Below are 18,967 nucleotides of genomic sequence, written 5' to 3'. Positions count from 1 at the left end.
ACCCAAGTAACTGAGCCCATTTCTAACCATATTCAGATACTTTCTGAAAAAAAAATCATCTTTCATAAAGAATGACAGGATTTATCTTTCTTTTTGCTTGTTTTGCAATTTTTGCACTCAACACTTAAAAAATATAAAGATGGCGGTATGGGTTGAATTGTGTCCCCCAAACAGATATGTTGAAGTTTTAGCTCCAATACCTGTGAATGTGACCTTATTTAAAAATAGGGTCTCTGCAGATGTAATCAAGTTAAAGTCATTAGAGCAAGCCCTAAACCAACAAGACCAGTGTGCTTATACAAAGAGGAAAGTTTGGACACATACACAGAGAGATGACAGTCATGTAAACAGGAAGACAGAGACTGGAGTTTTGCTACTAGAAGCCAAGGAGTGGGGCTACCAGAATTTGGAAGAGGCAAAGGAGGATCCTCCCCTAAAAGCCTTGCCAATACCTTGATTTTGGATTTCCCTCTTCCAGAACTGTAAAAGAATCAATTTCTGTTGTTGTTAATTAAAAAAAAAATTTATTATTGATTTCAGAGAGGAAGGGAGAGAGAGAGAGAGAGAGAAACATCAATGATGAGAGAGAATCATTGACCAGCTGCCTCCTCCACGCCCTCTACTGGAGATCGAGCCTGCAACCCAGGCATTGAACCGTGATCTCCTGGTTCAGAGATTGATGCTCAACCACTGAGCCATGCCGGCTGGGCAAGTTTCTGTTGTTTTAAGTCACCAAGTTTGTAGTATTTTGTGACAGCAATCCTAGGAAACTAATACAGATAGTAAAATGACACAGATAATGAAAGCACAACTTTTATAATTCCATTAGACAGATTAGCATTATCGTTAAACACAGTCAGTTAAAGAAAAGCTATTCCCAAGTGCACATTACCTAAAAAAGAAAAAATCTCTAGTCTTTGGATTCTTTTACATGAGCAAATTAAAAGTCAAACCCTATCTCAAATGAATTAATTTGTTCTTTGAAAAGGGTAATCAGATTGGTAAAATGTTTAATGGCTAAGCGTTACTCCATTAGAGTTGCAGAGCACACACCCTTCATTCATTCCTCAACCAACTACTCAAGTAAAGAATGTGCTTACTTGTTATTAGTTGGCCCTGTTGCCAAGACATCGGACTGTAACTTTGGAAAGAACCCTTGCTCATATTTGCCTTGACCAATTTTCATATCAAGTAGATGTGGATGGATTGCAGTGTGATCCATTTTCATCAGCCGCTGCTCAACTGACTGGGCTACAAAAGAAATTTGTAACAAATTAGAGACATTGGCTAAGCTGTAAAAAATAATTCTTCCTCCATTCATGCACCTACAAGGAACTCATTCTTTCTGACATTCTAAAACAGATTTTTACTAAAGCTTTTCAATATCAGTATAAGTACAAAAAGGATAATCTTAAGTAAATGCTGGATAATTAATTTTCACAATATTTCTACCTTTGCCAAAAGTAGGGCAGTGGGGATGAAACATCATTAAAAGTTTCCCGTAAGTGGGAAATTCAACATTCTTAATGGATGGCAAATATTTCCCTTGAGCTGAAAGACAAGTAAAGAGAAGGGAACAGCAAGCACAGAAGCCTTATATTAACTGTATTTCTTTGTACAAAGACCCATTAAATAGTCGTGGTTCTTTTTGTAAAAGCAAGGAATTTGTAAAACAAGGAGCTATGTGAAGTTTATTATTTTTAGTAACAGTCACATTCTCATTAGTAGGAGTCTTTTAGGAGTGTTTATTAGATCAAGGGGGTAATGCAGAGACAAATAAAACAAGCAGGCATTTAGAAAATGTCCAGAGGATAAAAAAACTGACCTTTTAAAGAATGGGACAGAGTTAAAAGACAAGAATTACTCAATATTCCTATTTTAAAACCATTGAAAGTTAGAGACCCAAGAAAAAATGAATTATGTCTTTGGTTAAAAAAAAAAAAGAAAAAATCTGGCCCTGGCCGGTTTGGCTCAGAGGATTGAACGTCGGCCTGCAGACCTAAGGGTCCCGAGTTCGATTCGGATCAAGGGCACATGCCCGGGTTGGGGGCTCGATCCCCAGTGGGGAGCGTGCAGGAGGCAGTAAATCAATGATTCTCTCTCATTGATGTTTCTATCTTTCCCACTCCCTCTCCCTTCTTCTCTGAAATCAATAGAAAGATATTTTTAAAAAATCACATTGTCTTTAAAAAAATATCTGGTCTTAAATGTTGTTATTAACTGAATTTTCAAGAGGAAATGTAGAGAATCAAGGCTATGTCTCCAATCCTCTGCCTAGAAATTACTAAAACAGGAGAACGGGCGGGGACTGTGGTTGTGTGATAAATAATAGAACACACTGCGGAACTGCTAACATTGGGATTATTTTGCCTCTTTCAATACCACAGATTTCGTACTGCCAGTTATTGCCCAAACAGTCTAAAAAAATTCTTTTTAGACTGTTTAGACATGGGTCTGCCCATGACGCACTACTCTTTCGAGAAGAACACGCTTAACACCATCTTATGTGAGATCAGTGCTTCACCCAGACCAGATGTTTGTGTCTGACGATAATAGTGTTAAGGTAAGCTCTGAGGAAGCTACTATTACCCTCTATGACATAAACTTCAAAATGTTAAGCTTCCCTAATTTTTCTCCATAGAAATTTATCCAAAATTTTTTTGAACTTCATTTTATTTTTAATGTATAACTTGTAACTTATCTTGAAACATAGTCCCTATGTTCTATGCTGGGCAGAAAGGATGCCAGGTTTCGTTAAAAAATATTTTTTTATCATTGATTTCAGAGATGAAGGGAGGGGGTGGGGAGAGAGAGAGAGATAGAAACATCAATGATGAGAATCATTGATTGGCTGCCTCCTGCATGCTCCCTGCATGTGCCCGTGACTGGAATTGAACCTGGGACTCTTCAGTCTGCATGCCGAGGCTCTATCCACTGAGCCAAACCAGCGGATGCCATGTTTTAATGTGAAATGATATTTAATTATCAACAATGACCCCTGGCACTCCACAGCCCTATTTATGCTCCCAATACTTCCTAATATTTATAAAGCACAATTAACAGATGGTTTAGGCAAAATAATGCTTAGATTCATGGCATGAAGTTCCTGCCAATTTTATGTTCCATGAAATACTACAAAATTCCATCTCTGCCAACTAGTGCCTCTGTCCTCGTGAAAGGAAAATGAGCTTCAGTTTTTTTCCATTGGATTTAAATGACAGAGAAATCCATCTGATACTGAGTTATTCTCCTTTAGCTAGGAATCTTTTTGAAACATAAAAATCATAATTCACAATGAACTATTCTCAGGTTTACATGTAAGGATGCCATAGGGAACATAATGCAAAGTTACTTTTCAGTGATTATACCACCAGTGAATACTGAACATTCAGAGATGATTAAATGCCTGCTTTAAGAGATCAGGGCTGTTATAATTTCAAGGGTTTGTGCCAATATCCAGTTTCTGTGATTGGTAAGGGAAAAGAAAACTGCATTACGATCAACTTGTTGCCTTTCTGCACAGAAATCATGAGGTTCTGGTGCCACAATGTCAACAGCGGAAAACCTCTGCCTAAATAATTCACCTGCAAATCAAAATCCTTTTTAGTTAAGAGGCAAAAGAGAGACAAAGGCAAAAACAATACACAATAAAAATCCAATGTTGACAACAAAATCCCAACCTTCACAGCTCATGCTGGAGGAGGGGGGAAGACAATTTCATCTGTAAAAGAAACAACCGTGCCCTCTTTGAGAAATGGCCAGTCACAGCCAGCTGCCTCCTTTTACTTTTTAAAAAAGTCTTTGATAAATTAAATTCCTGGGAGACTACTGACTGCTTTAGCTGAATCTCATTTTCATATGTGTTAAATCTATCATGGTACATTTTCAAGAGTATTATATAATTTCTGTCATGATAGTGGGAGTATCAAATTCTCTGAGAGGCTGAAAGAAAATCTATGTTAATTGAAACGATTCCTGGAAGGACACAAAGGAATCGGTGCTGAGCTCCATTAAAAAAATTCTGTCAGAAAGGGAAGAGTGAAGTTGGCTCAAAAAGGCAGTATCCGCTTCGGATGGCCTTTAAAGCACTGGAAGTCAGACTAGACTCCGAACAGGCGGAGACCATTCATTCATTCTGCCCCTCAGTTTCCAGAGACACAGCAGTGCTGCTGCTTCCTGAAAGGCTCCAAGGATCTACCCTCAAGGACAATGTTGCATCCAGTTCTACAGAGACCCCTACGGTAACATGAGACAGTATTTACATCCTTCTCTCCTCTACGGTCACATGAGACAGTATTTACATCCTTCTCTCCGTAAATATGCAACGACAGCCTCACAACTCCTTGACTCTGATCTACTTACATAAAGTGAGAAAGGCAAGTAACAGAAGCAGAGCAAAGACACTGCACATTTGCTACCTCCTTTTCCTCCAGACGAAAAACTGCTTTCAAATAGCTCCTACATTTGCAGAAATATTAAATCAAAGGAGGGTGCACTCAGGTGATAAATATGTTTACTTGGCAAACTATTTACAGAGTTAGGAACCAGGGATGAATGCATAAAATTGGGTGGATCGGTACATTTTACGTGTTTCTTTATTAAATGCGTAGCTCACATCATAGTGAGGCTTCAGGGGCTAGAAGAGCCGTGGGCAAACTACGGCCCGATCTGGCCCGTTTGAAATGAACAAAACTATTGAAAAAAAAGACTGTACCCTTTTATGTAATGATGTTTACTTTGAATTTATATTAGTTCACACAAACACTCTATCCATGCTTTTGTTCCGGCCCTCCGGTCCAGTTTAAGAACCCATTGTGGCCCGCGAGTCAAAAAGTTTGCCCACCCCTGGGCTAGAATCACTCTCACCTGGGTTCAAATCACGACTCCACCAATCACAAACTACACAATCACAAGCAAGTGGCTTGACTGCTCAGTTTTCTCAACTGTGTAATAAGGGTAGTTATAAAACAAAAGTCAATGTGCCTACACGCCCCCCCATCATTAAGATCATATGCAAAAGGGCATGTAAAACACACTATAAAATGTTCAGCACACAGTCAGAAGTCAGTAAACACTATTGATATGACTGTTTATTCCGTAGACTACTATATTACACCGGCCCCAAACTCATAATTCTTGGAGGGGGAAACTGGTGTCAGGGTTAGGAAACCGCTAATTTGAATATAAGAATCCAGAGATGTAATTTCTATTTAAAAAAGCCATTGTAATTAATGGCACCACGAAACTAAATATACAGTCATAGTTATGTAAAGTAGGCAACATCTCAGATTTACTATTTTAAATGAGTACTTATCTTTTCCTGGATAAAGAGAAAAGAGGCCAGAAGTAAAAAAAGCAACATAAACAGCAAGACAGAAATTCACATTTTTTTCCATTAAGGTGATAAAGAAAACACGATAAGAATCATAGCAACCTTGTAATCATACACCATTCGATTTACTGTTTTTCCTCTTCTAAGAGAAATGGAATGTCAAGTAGGAATGGGATGGACATAAACTCACAGAAACAGAAGGGAACAAAACTAAAGAAAGTACCTCTTACAAGGACGAGCCATAAAGTCTAAAACTGACAATATTTTGGCTTATAAGGCCAACAATGTATACAAAATAACCATGGATTTTAAGTTAATTTTAAAAGGCATGGCAAACGTACCTGCTTCTTTTAAAGTGCTGCATTTCTGATATATGGATGTCCTCAAGGTGGGTGCCCTTACATTATACAGTCCTATCTTCTCAATCCGAGAGTCAAAGACCCTAAGCAAAGGATCTTTCTCCTCCCACTGAGACATAATTTTGTTATCAATAAAGGTGGCAAACATCTGTGTTTCAATGAAGCGTGAAAGAAATGGCAGGTGTGGCTCAGGCTGGTCACACAGAAAGGAAGCCTGTAATGAGATAATTAAAAAATTATTAGGGCAAAGAGACCCACCTCAATACAACAAAAATATCTGTTGCTAAGGTCATTCTTTTTTTTAAAAAAAAATATATTTTTTATTGATTTTCCACAGAGAGGAAGGGAGAGAGACAGAGAGCTAGAAACATTGATGAGAGAGAAACATCGATCAGCTGCCTCCTGCACATCTCCCACTGGGGATGTGCCCGCAACCCAGGTACATGCCCTTGACCGGAATCGAACCTGGGACCTTTCAGTCCGCAGGCCGACGCTCTATCCACTGAGCCAAACCGGTTTCGGCAAAGGCCATTCTTTTTTAAAAAAATCTTTATTGTTGATAGTATTACAGATGTCCCCCTTTTTTCCACCATTGCCTCCCCCCTACCTGGTTCCTGCCCAGCCCCAGGCCTTCACCACCCTATTGTCTGTGTCCATAGGTAATACATAGATGCATATGTTCTTTGGTTAATCTCTTCCCGGCCCCTCTTCTTCCCTCAGATTCATAAGTCTGTTCCATGTTTCTGTGCCTGTGGTTCTGTTTTACTCATCAGTTTATTTTGTCCATTAGGTTCCTTATTTGTTTATTTTGATTTCTTTTTAAATCTTGTAACACACAAAACTGACAAAATTCAAAAATCCTTAAAAATTCACTTTGCCTTCCATTCTTTCTAATTTCATGGAATTTCAGTCACTTAGGTCTTTATCTCTGATCCTACCTTTCAAACCTGATTTACATTCTGATCCTCATGACCATCATGTAGAAAATAAGAGCATCATTAGTGAAAGATGATAGCTCAGTTGCTACAGGATCATCCATCATCCTCTTCACTGACCATCAAATTTGACCCCTTCCCCCAGTGAGCTATAATTTCTTCTGCTATTTCTAGCCTACGCAATATACCTCCAAGTCATAAGGCACTGAGGTGATTAACTGATACCATAATGATATATACACAATAACCTTAACTAAAAACAACATGGAGTTTGTCTTTATGGGTGAAATCTTTTTGTTCTTCTTCAAGTGGATGTTTTTCTAGGCCCCAACTCTGTCAGAGACTGATGGGTGAGTATTAATCAAGATCAGACTCCTCCTGGACCTGTGCTGACAGAATAGTCTGGGCCTTAACAACTGAAAAAAGCATTCTCTAAAAAACCATCCGAAGCCAACCAAGCCTTCGGGAAACGTGCACAACACGCTCCTGTTACTGGTTTGTCTGCTGCACAGAATGGCCAGTACATTGTAATCAGCTGTTATGAATCATAATGTAAATATCTGATATGCAGCATGGTCTTAGGCGACCCCTGTGAAAGGGTCGTTCGACTGCCAAAGGGGTCGCGACCCACAGGTTGAGAACCGCTACCTTAAAGTTATTTCACACATAAACAGCAAGATTACGTTTTATAGAGCAAAAAGCCTCCCCCCACCCCCCAAATAGGCCAAATGTCTGGCTTTGATATTCAGACCCTCAAGGGCCACAACATTTAAGGTCCACAAAGACTTATCTTGCACCACTAGTATGTGACAGTCCTGTAAATTCTCCTACTGAAAAATTAGATGATTACAAGCCTTCAGGAATCCAACATGAAACTTTCATTTCTCTAGGGGTTATATAAAAAGAATTCCATTTATAGTTTCAAGCTACATAAAGATTAAGGAGGAAGAAAGTACCAGTGCCCGATTTAGATAAGAATTTGAATTACCCCAAGCATCATGACTGTACACAGCAGTTCCAAGCTGAATAGGAAAAAAATGTGGAAAAATGGTTAAGCTTAATGAGAAAGGAACCTGAGAGCACAGATACGTTTGGAGAAGTGAAGGCTTCTTAAATTATTTAAGAAGTTTTCTCAAACATAAAGGGCACCAGAACTTAGCTGTTCGTCATAGTTTATATCCTCCACCTGAAAAAAAATATCTGATGAAATCAGAAAATAATCTTTTATACTACCCACTCTTACAGAATTTTAAAGTTAACATTTATCTGTCAGATGCTCCAAGATTGTAGATTAGGCTCTTAGAATGGGTTAGCCCCTTTAAGGGGTCTTTCACAACAAAAGGATACCATTTAGCGAAAAGCCATAATTCATTCTAATAGCAATATCATGCCCCAGCTACCACAGAGGCAGGAGACGGAACTACACCCTGGTGACCTGAAAGAGTTAATGCCCCTCCCTTAAGTGCTTTTGTCCTGGGGGAAGGGGGGGTGGGGGGGGGGCGGGGAGTGCCTGATGGATATGTCAAAAAAACCTGGCAGAATAATCTGGAGTAAACCTTAGCAAGACTTCAACGCCAGCAGGACAATCAAAAGCTGTTGGTACTTTCTGTTTTCCTTTCTCCAAAACTGAAACAGAACCTTAGGCTTATAGTCATAAAACCTAATTCATTTCTCTTTCTCTCTTTTGATCCTCGAATGAGATAAAAATTAGGCCTCTGAAACTAAACTGTTTGTTACCTTTAACATGGACAAATCATAACTTCATTATATTGGAGACAAAATATAAAAACAGGATTTATTAGAAAAGGAATAGGCCTTATTTAACTATACCTGATCCTAACTAAAATAAGAGTCAATGAAACTCTTACAAGATCAGATAGTGTTAACAGATTTCAAAAACCTGTGAAATGTGAGTTTCTGTAATTCAAAAATTTTCAAGTACAGAACATTTAAAAATGAAATGAAAGGCAATTTAATACAAAATTCAATAGCTGGCTTAATGAGCTACTTGATTTGCTTTCCTGTGTAATTGTTTTATCTAGTGTAAAATACTGGTAAAGAAAAGTTCTTAAGGAAAGGGAGAGAGGAAAATAAAAAAGTCTGTGTTTAAAATAAGTTAGCAAAATCAAGTAAGATAGCCCACTAAGAACCATAAAAGGAAACGATGGCTCTTTTTACTTTGTCAAAGTTCTGCATCTGTTCCCGGTTGGTGAGCCAGGATTCCATGTCCTGGGCACTCTGAATCACAAACGACTCGTAGTCGGCAAACATCTGGGTAAAGCGGTTAGCAAACACCTCTCGGAGCTGTACGTTGAGCTGGTAGTCCCTTAGCTCTGCCTCTTCACACTGCAGCTTCGAATCCTTTTCTTTTTCGCCCAGAGAGGCAGAGAGGTCCATTTTTTCCACGGTCACACCGGTCCGCGTGGCCAGAGCCTGGAGCCGGGCTATGGTTTCGTTGCCCTTCAGGAACTCATACATGCTGATGCTATTCGTGGAGATGTTGCCATTCTTTTTGTCATTGACCAAGTCTTTCAGAACCAGATTCTTCAATCTGGTGGCACTCTCACTGCAGGGCAGGCTGCCCTCAGGAGGGATCCCAAACTGAAGAAGAACTTCTGAGAGTTCCTGGATAAAATCCACTTTATTGGGGAACTGTGGAAATTCTTCAGGCAACTCGATAAAATGGTTGTCAATATCCACAAAACACAAGTTAGCCTAAAAGAAGGGGGGGAAATGGTTTTAGAATAAAGGAATTTTAAGTTCTAAAATAGCCTTGCCAATTATTAGAAACAAAATCACAAATTACACAGCCTTTTATGTTAACCTTCTCAAGGTTAAGGACTTTTAATTCTTTAAAAGGAAATCTGTGTTGCCAGCAGTTTCCCCTTATGTGAGTGTTCTATGCCATATTTAATAGAAACACATAATTTTCCTGGGTCTCATCAATTTATTACAATCAAGACATGCTTCTGTAATACACGGCATCCATTAGGTATTCACAAGTGAGTAAAGGTGCACAGACTGATAGTAAGTACTTTACAAATCGAAGGCACTGGGTGTGCTCACTGAATGAGCTTGAACTTTCTATGCCATTCCACTGCTCTAACACCATTTGTAATTTAGAAATAACAACAACTGCTAAAATTTAGCAGCTACAGTACTCCCTCCCGCCCCGAAAAAAAATGGGATAAAATTGGCAATCCAAATTCACAGCAAACCCACACATTTTTACTTTATCCCAAATTAGCTTCAACCTCTTGGACAACAAAACCATTTCAGAAGTTATTAGATAAGAACAGGAGGCAGAGGGAGGTGGCAGAAGCAGTTCTTAAGAGAACAATAAACAATTAACCTTTGGATAATTAAGAGCTGACTCAGGATCCTGACATTTCTGAGTTGGGGAAAAGAGGAGATAGTAATCAGAGGAAATGTTTTTATGAGTTTGCTTCTACTCTAGTTTCTCAATAAAAAAAACTTTTAAATATTTTTCAAGTACATTTGGAACATTCAAGGAGCCAAGCACTGCATAAAATTTTGATTATCTCTCAGGTACTTGATTATAAGTAGACTCCAAAATGGAATTTTACTTTTACTCTTCAGACCCTCTTAATCTGAACAAGGTTGTGAGTATAAAGGAAGACCGCAACCCTAGTCTGGGGAGGGAAGGGGCACATAAAACTGATTCTGACTGCATTAGGGGCTGAACACAGGGCATAGGGTGCAAGTCAACAAACAGAAGAGGAAGCTTCATCTGTGTTTCCCCATCTCCCTCCCCAGACCCCCCCTCACCCCGGCCCAGGTCAGCCAGGGGAGAATTCACATGGTCCTCTGATCCTGAATGCCGAGGAAAGGCGAAATGAGGAGAGCCAACATTTGGATCTCTGTTTTTCTCTTCGTGTTAGATATTGATGAGCAAGAAGTATAGCAAAGTCCCAAATCAAGCTCAATACAAACTCAAGATATCCCCCACCTAAAAACAGAACCGACAGTAACTTCTTCAAGTGTGGTGTAACCTTCGAATCTAACCCATCAGTGCTGCAGCTGAGGAAACTGAGGCCCAAAAAGGTGGTTGACTTCCTGACACCTGTCTCAGGTATGCATTCTCAAAGGGGCTGGTGGTTTAAGGGATTTTTCCCTACATCTTTCCTCTTCTCCGATGTCAACAGTTTTCTCTAAATGAAGTAGAGCTTGAGTCACACATCTTGCTGAAGACTGTAGTGCTGTTGACAGCTTTCTTTAAAACCACATCTTTACATGTATTTTAGTCTCTAGAAAGCAGGCTAGACTGAAAAGCTTACAGGGAGAAAGTAGGTCACCATAATTCAAATGGATGATTCAATATCTTTAAAATGGAAGAAAAAATCCACTAACTTGCTAATCTAAATGTTAACCAGCAACCTCCTACCACTTACATTTTGTACTGCTTCCATTTAATGCCTTCCTGCTATCCTTTTTTATCCCTCACCTTCTCCTAGGAAAAGAAAAAGTGATGCATTTTGGGAAATTTTAAAGCTTGTTATGCTCATGCCGTCACTGCTGAGCTGGAAGTGTGCGGCCAGGTGGGTGTTCCAGCACCACGGCTACTGGCCTGGCTCTGTTCCCATGAGACTCTCTGTGAATGGAGAGAAGAGCCCAAGTTGGGGCTTTGATTATCACACAGTAGAAATGGGAAATGGGAACTTTTGTTATAAAAATGTATTGAAGCACCCTAGCTGGTTTGGCTCAGTGGATAGAGTGTCAGCCTGTGGACTGAAGGGTCCCGGGTTCAATTCCTTCCGGTCAAGGGCACATGCCTGGGTTGCAGGCTTGATCCCCAGTAGGGGGCATGCAGGGGGCAGGAGATTGGTGATTTTCATCATTGATGTTTCTATCTTTCTCTCCTCCCTTCCTCTCTGAATCAATAAATATATATATTTTTTAAAAGTGAGGTGTCATCCTATGCAATTATTCCTCAGTGCTATATCCTTCCACCATCATCCCCACCCCAGAAAAACACAATACAACAAATGGCTCCCTGTACCCATCATTTGGAATCATGGGGCAAGTGAGTGGGTGGTTAATTCTAAGTCTATGTAGTTACATCAGTCAACTAACAACTAAAGTCATACGTTCTTAAAATAACCATTTCGTAAACATTTTCACAACTATTCTAAGAAGGCTTGTTATTTTTAGTTATTATTTTATTTTACAGTTTTCAGAAAAAGGTGGGGGGTGGTTAGTGTATTAACCAGTAAGTACTTTTTTAAATGGCTATTTTTATACCTATTTCCTCCCGAAATTATGTGAAGTACATTATTTCATCTCATTGTAAAATGATACCAGAGCAAAGTGATATACTTTCTTCTGAAAGCCATGTACTAATTTATACTTTCTATACAGAAGCACTGCTATTGTCACAGCTGATGCAAGTAATTTCATATTATTCTACTCTATGAATAGATAGGCATGTATATTTATTGAATAGTGTTGATTTAATGAATAAAAAATTAGAAAGTCACAGATATTACTGTAAAACTTACAAAATTTTTTAAGTTTATCTTTAGAGTGAAAGGATACACACAGAGACAGAAAGATTTCCCAACTACATCAAGGCAGTATTTTTTTTTAAATATATCTTTATTGACTTCAAAGAGGAAGGGAGAGGGAGACAGAAACATCAATGATGAGAGAGAATCATTGACTGGCTGCCTCCTGCACGCCCGTTACTGGGGATCGAGCCTACAACCTGGCATGTGCCCTTAACCAGAATCGAACCCGGGATCCTTCAGCCCACAGGCCGACACTCTATCCACGAAGCCAAACCAACTAAGGCGGTAGTATCTTAAAATCCTCAACAATTATTACTCATGCAAAAAATGGAATGATAATATTTACATATAAACAAAGGATCTCATAAAATATCATCTGAGTAACACACAAATAGACCAGATACTCAAGAAACTAAAACAGGTCACTGTTTAAGACTTTAAAACAAAATTCATTTGGCCAATCTATTTCTTTTTCCTTGAAAATTTAAAGGAGTTACGTCTTTAAGCCATCACGATACTGAGATCAACTTAATAAAGGAGAAAACAAGAGCATTCAGGTAACAAAAAAAAAGAGGTATAATAAGGAGGCAAAAGCAGAAAGCATACAATGAAGCTTAAAAAGACCAAGACAGTCTGCATGTGTGTTTTGTACGATCTGAATCATGCTTACTTTCCCAGGAACAAAAATGCTAATTTTGGTAGGAAAATGTTCATTATAATAAAGTAAGCAATGGATGATTACAGGAATCAATACTGAGTATAATGGCTGCAGCTTAGTGTGTTATTTTTAAATTCACTTATTAAAATGAGACATTCTATGGGAAATAAGAAAAAAAAGTGAAGCACAGCACAAAAGATTCATTAAGAAAGGTGCTAATTAAATAGATAATAACGTAATTAACCATTTTATGTTTTTTAATAGGCCATGGCATTCATATCGATATTTCATTTCAAAGGCTTAACACTGTAATTCTGAGGACCCTAAACAACAGCTAAAAACCAGATTTAAAATGCTTTCAAAAGTTCCTGTTTACTTTCTCCTTAAACAACATTTGAAAATATAACCCACAGAAAGCACAGTAACCTTAAGGGGCCTAAAAACTAGGGGTTAGAATTCTTATCTCTACCACCTAGCTAAGCTGACATTTAGAAAAAGTTGATAACTAGCCTTAGGCCAGAAAACAACAAATACTAAAGTATTTGATATTTCCATTATCCCCAGCTTGCTGAAAGATGTTACTTTTCATTTGATGGAGGTCAAGAATCAAATTCGCCTCGTTTAATACAATGATTTCAAAGGATGTTAAAATTGGGCTGCATTGTTTTAGAAACAAAATGTATAATGTGAATGGGGAAAAGGGAAGAAAATGTCATTAGAATAATATAGCAATTAAGTAACATTACTATTGTTCCAGCTTCACAAATTTATATACCATCGTCCTGCTTTGCACCAGGTTCAATTAACTACTGTCACAGTAACCCCCAGGAGTCAGGACCTGCAGTCACTAGCTCTGCCCGAAACCTACTTGGGAGATTCAGAACAGAGACAGGGTTTGGACAATGGCAATACTATCTAAGGGAAGTATCCCTGACCTAAATCAACAAACAGCAAATGCTTCATCATTCATGATAACTTTTACCTCTTGAGGAAGTTCTAATTTAGAACGGTCAGTTCCTTCTTTTGACTGAAGACCCATCAGATAAGGGACAGGAGCATCAAGAAAATGTAGCAGAGAAGCAGGGAGGATGGGCACATACACATGCTGCCACTGAAATGGGAACAAGAGTGTGGTGATGCCTTCCGCCACCGTCATCAGGCGTTGGTAATCTGCACAGAACAAGGAAAAACGGAGGGGAAGATTCCAAGTGAAAACACAGTCACGGCATTGAGCTCGAAAATACCAATTTCCAAAAAAATTCTTGTGCTAATAAATAAAAGCTTTCTTTATGACCAGACAGAAAATAGGTCATCTCTACCCCACCATAATTAAAGAGTTAAATGGTTCCATTTGAATGGTTGTAAGGGAGGATGGGAGGTGGGAAACATCATCATACTCTTTGCTTGTGAAATCACCGGTCTGTGAATTTACTTAAAACGTGGAGGAAACAAGAACTAAGTAAACTGCTCTTGGCACTTCTCCCATTAAAACTGTACCAGAACATAGCTATTGATCACTTCTTGTATACATGTACATCTATACAATCGCCAGATTCAGAGGCTTTTATTTCTTGTATATATAATTATCCAGATTACATTTTTATTAAACTTCATTTTGTAAGTACAAGAAATCAACAGATATATGCATTCATAGTCACACTTTCTATATTTCACCCCCAACTACAGAACTATCAAATCTGGGGACAAAGTGAAAAGTTATCAGAAAATTAAAGGTTGGTTTTTTATTTTATTTTATTGTGTTTTGTTTACATGAACTAATTTATCAAAACTAAAAACTGTCTACAATATTAAAGGATCCTTTCTCCCTAGTTCTGAGATATAGCTGACATATAACTCTATTAGTTTTATAAGTACATGGTGATTTGATGTGAGTATATATTGCAAAATGATTATCATAAGTTTAGTTAATCTCACCTCACATAATTACAAATAAACTATCCTTTTAAACCACTCTGTCATCAATGCTTTATAAAGCTTTATTAAAATGCAAGGTTAAAGACAAAGAGAATCCTAAAAACAGCAAGAGAAAAGCAGTTACCTACAAGGGAGTTCCCATAAGACTGTTACCTGATTTCTCAACAGAAACTATGCAGGCCAGAAGGAAGTGGCACGAAATATTCAAAGTGATGAGAAGCAAGGACCTATAACCAAGATTACTCTATCCAACAAAGCTATCATTTTGAATTGAAGGATAGATAAAGAGCTTCCCAGATAAGAAAAAGGTAAAGGAGTTCATCATCACCAAACCAGTATTATATGAAATATTAAAAGGTCTTCTTTAAGAAGAAGAAGAAGAAAAAAGAACAGTAAAATGGCAACAGATATCTACCTATCAACAATTGAACCTGAAAAACAACATAAATGAACAAGCAGACTAGAAACAGACTCACAGAGAGAGAGAAAACTGACAGTTGCCAGATGGGATGGGGGTGGGAGGGATGGATAAAAGGGGTGAAGGGATAAGAACTACAAATCTGTAGTTACAGAATGGTCATGGTGAAATAAAGTATAGGGAATATAGTCAATAATATTGTAGTAAATGTGTATGGTGTTAGATGGGTATGAGATTTATTGGGATGATCATTTAATAACTTATACAATGTCTAATCACTGGGGTGTACACCTGAAACTAATATAATATTGTATGTCAACTGCAATTGAAAAATAAAAAAAAATGATTTAAAAAAAGATATACTTAGTCATCATTTATTCTGTCAATGCTCTTCAGTCAAAAACCCCAAGAACACCCCTGTGTTTGAGTAGCTGGATTTATGTATTACTCATTGCAGAGCGGAAGGACTCACGCCCTGGAGAACTGCAGGATGTCTTAGTAAGAGGTGTAGAGACACCCATTATAGGATCCGGGCTTTGCTGGGTAATTCTGGCCTGGGTCTAGGAAGCAGTAGAGACTTGCTTTGACTTGGATGCTGTCAGAAGTCAGGACAATTCTAACACTGGGCACCTAGTGACTCTGATCTACGGGGAGACTGAAGTGGGGGACAGAGCTGTGACTGGTAAGGAAATGAAGGAGCAGTTACTAATTTAGCAAGAGAGGAGGGTGCTTGGTATTTGGTGGGTTTTTTGCACAGTGGCCTTGTTTAAAGTGGATGTTCTTATGGGCCCATTCATGTTCCGTAGGAGCACATGGCTTAGTTGTGAGCATCTGATCAGTTTGCAGTAACAGTGAGGCCTACCTGTGAGAGCTACCTCAGTTCCAGGATGTCAGGCACTGCTTTTTTATTTCTTTCTTGATTCTATGTCAGACACAGTGAAAGGCTCTGGGTTTAAAGCAGTCAGCTCCTGTACCAGTGACCTATTTATTGCCTCTCAGCTCCAAGTTCACTCAGTACACGGCCTATGACAATGGGCCTGTAAGCATTTCTTCTACAGTGAGCACATGCTGCGTCTCAGCAGTAGAGGGCACTGCAGGAGGAAGGGGTTTCTTCTCGGTTCAGCGTGCAGTGTGGTGTTTGTTCTGGCTCCTTTTGCATGTTGATCAGTAGTGCCGACATGTGAGGTACACAGCTGGTGGAACACTTCCCCAGCCACATGCCCGAAGTAGGCTGTCTCAGAGATGGGCCAGTGGTCACCTTCACATGACCCTCCGTACACGAATACTGCACACTCAGCTCTCACACCCACAGTGGCGCCCTGACACCACTGTATGCCTGCCTGTTCACCACCCACAGCTCACTGGTGCCTGGGAGATGGTTTTCTACTTGCTCGACGTTTGAGGACCAGCTCAGGCCTAGGCAACCCATTGACCTTCTCCACCATCTAACGACCTGCAACCACTCCTTCTTCAACGAGGAATGAACCTCAGTCTTGGGAAGTGGAGCCTCCCCTTCCAACTTTGTCATTCCTAAGGTACCCACCCTTTAGTGTTTCCTTCAAGTCTTTATAGTTGCTTTCCTAGTTAGTATAGCTTAATAATTCTTCATACTACACTCCTTTGTTTAAATTATTGTGTGGTTTAATCTGTCTACTGATTGGACTTAGGCTGAAAGGTAGAGGGTTTTAAGCAGTTGAATCAAACCCCTAACAGCGTGGCAGCTACTTTATTTACGGTTGATGGAAAAAATGTTCAATGTCATAGAAAACACAAATTCCTAAATAATGGAAACTAGCACCCGGGGCTATTTTCTTGCTTTGACTATGAAAAATTTACACATGGGAAGTGAAAATCAATTTTCCCCTCTTTTACTAGACACTGAGAGACTGGTATACAGTATATGATTTATTGTTCCTTCACCAGACAGTAGATCCTCTTGCATAAAGCTAGGACCCAAAGAGAATAAAAACCTCAGGGAAAAGAGATCAAGACAGGAAAAACAAACAAACAAAATGACACGACACATACACAAAAGACCCTGTACCGCCCAGGAAAGCTGTCTGCTCTGCCTTGGCTCTGGGAGGAAAAGAAAAAGAGCCTGCCTGCTAATTCCTCCTATCTCCTGGCCAGCTTTCAAGCATGTTTGGAACCCAAACTTATGCTACCGGCATATCCCAAAGAAACACTAAGCTGAAATTTTTAATTTCAAGGAAACTCGTGTTGCCAGTGAACTCAGATGCCCGGTGAAAGAAAAAACAGAAAGCCTTCATGAAGGAATATATCCTCGATACACAACCCATCAAATACTGAAACTTATCTGAGCAAGAATATAAGATATGTATGTTTTATGCTTAAGGAAATTAAAGGAAGCACTAAGGACTAAAGACTGTTTATAGGGCCACGGAGATTAAAATGTCAAAGGAAGGGTTAAGTGCAAATTAGATCCAGGCAACAAAGAGAATCACCTGGGAGACAGATATGGGGAAATCACCCAGGATGCAGCACAGAGACAGAGGCAGAAAAAGAGGCTGAGAGATATGGGGCGGAGCAAGACAGATTTCCATGTTTTATTCGTGTTTCAAAAGATTTCTTTTTAAAAGAGGAATGGAAGCAATGTTTAGAAAAATGGTTGAGACTTTTCCAAAACTTGAGTTGATGCAGTACCCACCGCTAACTCTGGGACGGTCACAGACGGCTCGCTACGATCCAGACACACAGCAGGTGATCCCTGAGGGAACAGCCAGCCTGCTGGACGGGATGAAAGCTACTGCAGTCTGTTTATCCTGAGAAGGGGGACTGCCAACTTCCCCTACAAACGCCAAGTGCAACACCCCGGAGGAAGCAGTTGATATGATTCATACGTAAGCTGTATGGAATTGGCTTTATGATAATTAGGATATTCACCCACTGAATATGCTCATTATTCGGGTCATGATAAATAGTGCCACGGCACCCGTGTAACTTTACTGCCACAAAATAGGTCAGATTTGCTGTCTCAGCTTCCCCTCATGAATCTTACCGATGCTAATAAAAACATTAGATTATTTAACAAGAAAATGCAAAGAGGCAGGGGAGAGAGTTCAGGGACCCATCCCCAGCAGAGTGGAAATGTTTAAACAGTTATTAAGAAATCAGGTGAATAAAGCAAACATTGATAAGAGCAAATCAAAGAAGAAAAAGGGAAGCGTCAAGAAACTCATCCCAGCAGGGTGGAAATCTTTAGAGGGTTAAGAAATTGGATGAGCCGTGGCCGGATGGCTCAGTTGGTTGGAGCGTCGTCCTGTACACCACACGGTTCTTGTTTCGACTCCAGTCAGGGCACTACCTAGGTTGCAGGTTTGATCCGTGGTTGGGGCATGTACGGGAGGTAATTGATCATTGTTCCTCTCTCACATCAATGTTTCTCTCTCTCTCCCTTCCTTTCTCTCTAAAATCAATAAACATCCTTGGGTGAGGATTAAAAAATAAAAATAAAAAAAGAAATGGGATGAATAAAACAAACATTGATGTGGTTGAAACAAAGGTCTTAATAGACTCATAGAGCACTACTATCGGGTGTCCCAAAATTCACGCAAGAAGTAGTTTTGATAGAAAACACAGGTTTATAATTAAAAATTGTAAATTTTTTATTGATTCATAAAGTATATAGTATAGGGTTATGTATGGAATAGCACATCGGGTAAATGGCCTCCACGGCTTTGCTGGCACATACGCAAAGCTGTGGTCTTCATTGGTCTTCATTGTCCCTGCTCCTGGGCCATAATTGGTACTTGGTAATGCTTATCAAATTGAAGGGATTGAA

The 18,967-nt window shown here is 39.3% G+C and overlaps 1 protein-coding gene across 1 annotated transcript in view; it reads right to left on the bottom strand.

Moving 5' to 3' along the window:
- The window catches only part of DENND5B (DENN domain containing 5B), a 177,826-nt gene that overhangs the window by 53,960 nt on the left and 104,899 nt on the right, over positions 1-18,967 (bottom strand). The window contains exons 4-7 of the mRNA XM_081083696.1: positions 13,795-13,982; positions 8,805-9,341; positions 5,674-5,905; positions 1,101-1,251 (exon numbers count right to left, since the gene is read on the bottom strand). Of these exons, the coding sequence (XP_080939822.1) occupies positions 1,101-1,251; positions 5,674-5,905; positions 8,805-9,341; positions 13,795-13,982 (1,108 nt within the window). The remainder of the gene's footprint in view (positions 1-1,100; positions 1,252-5,673; positions 5,906-8,804; positions 9,342-13,794; positions 13,983-18,967) is intronic.

Source organism: Myotis nattereri (assembly GCF_964212035.1).
Source record: "Myotis nattereri genome assembly, chromosome: 2".
Classification (NCBI taxonomy): Eukaryota; Metazoa; Chordata; class Mammalia; order Chiroptera; family Vespertilionidae; genus Myotis; species Myotis nattereri.
The sequence above is the reverse complement of the archived record's forward strand: the minus strand, read 5'-3'. Positions and strand labels throughout refer to the sequence as shown.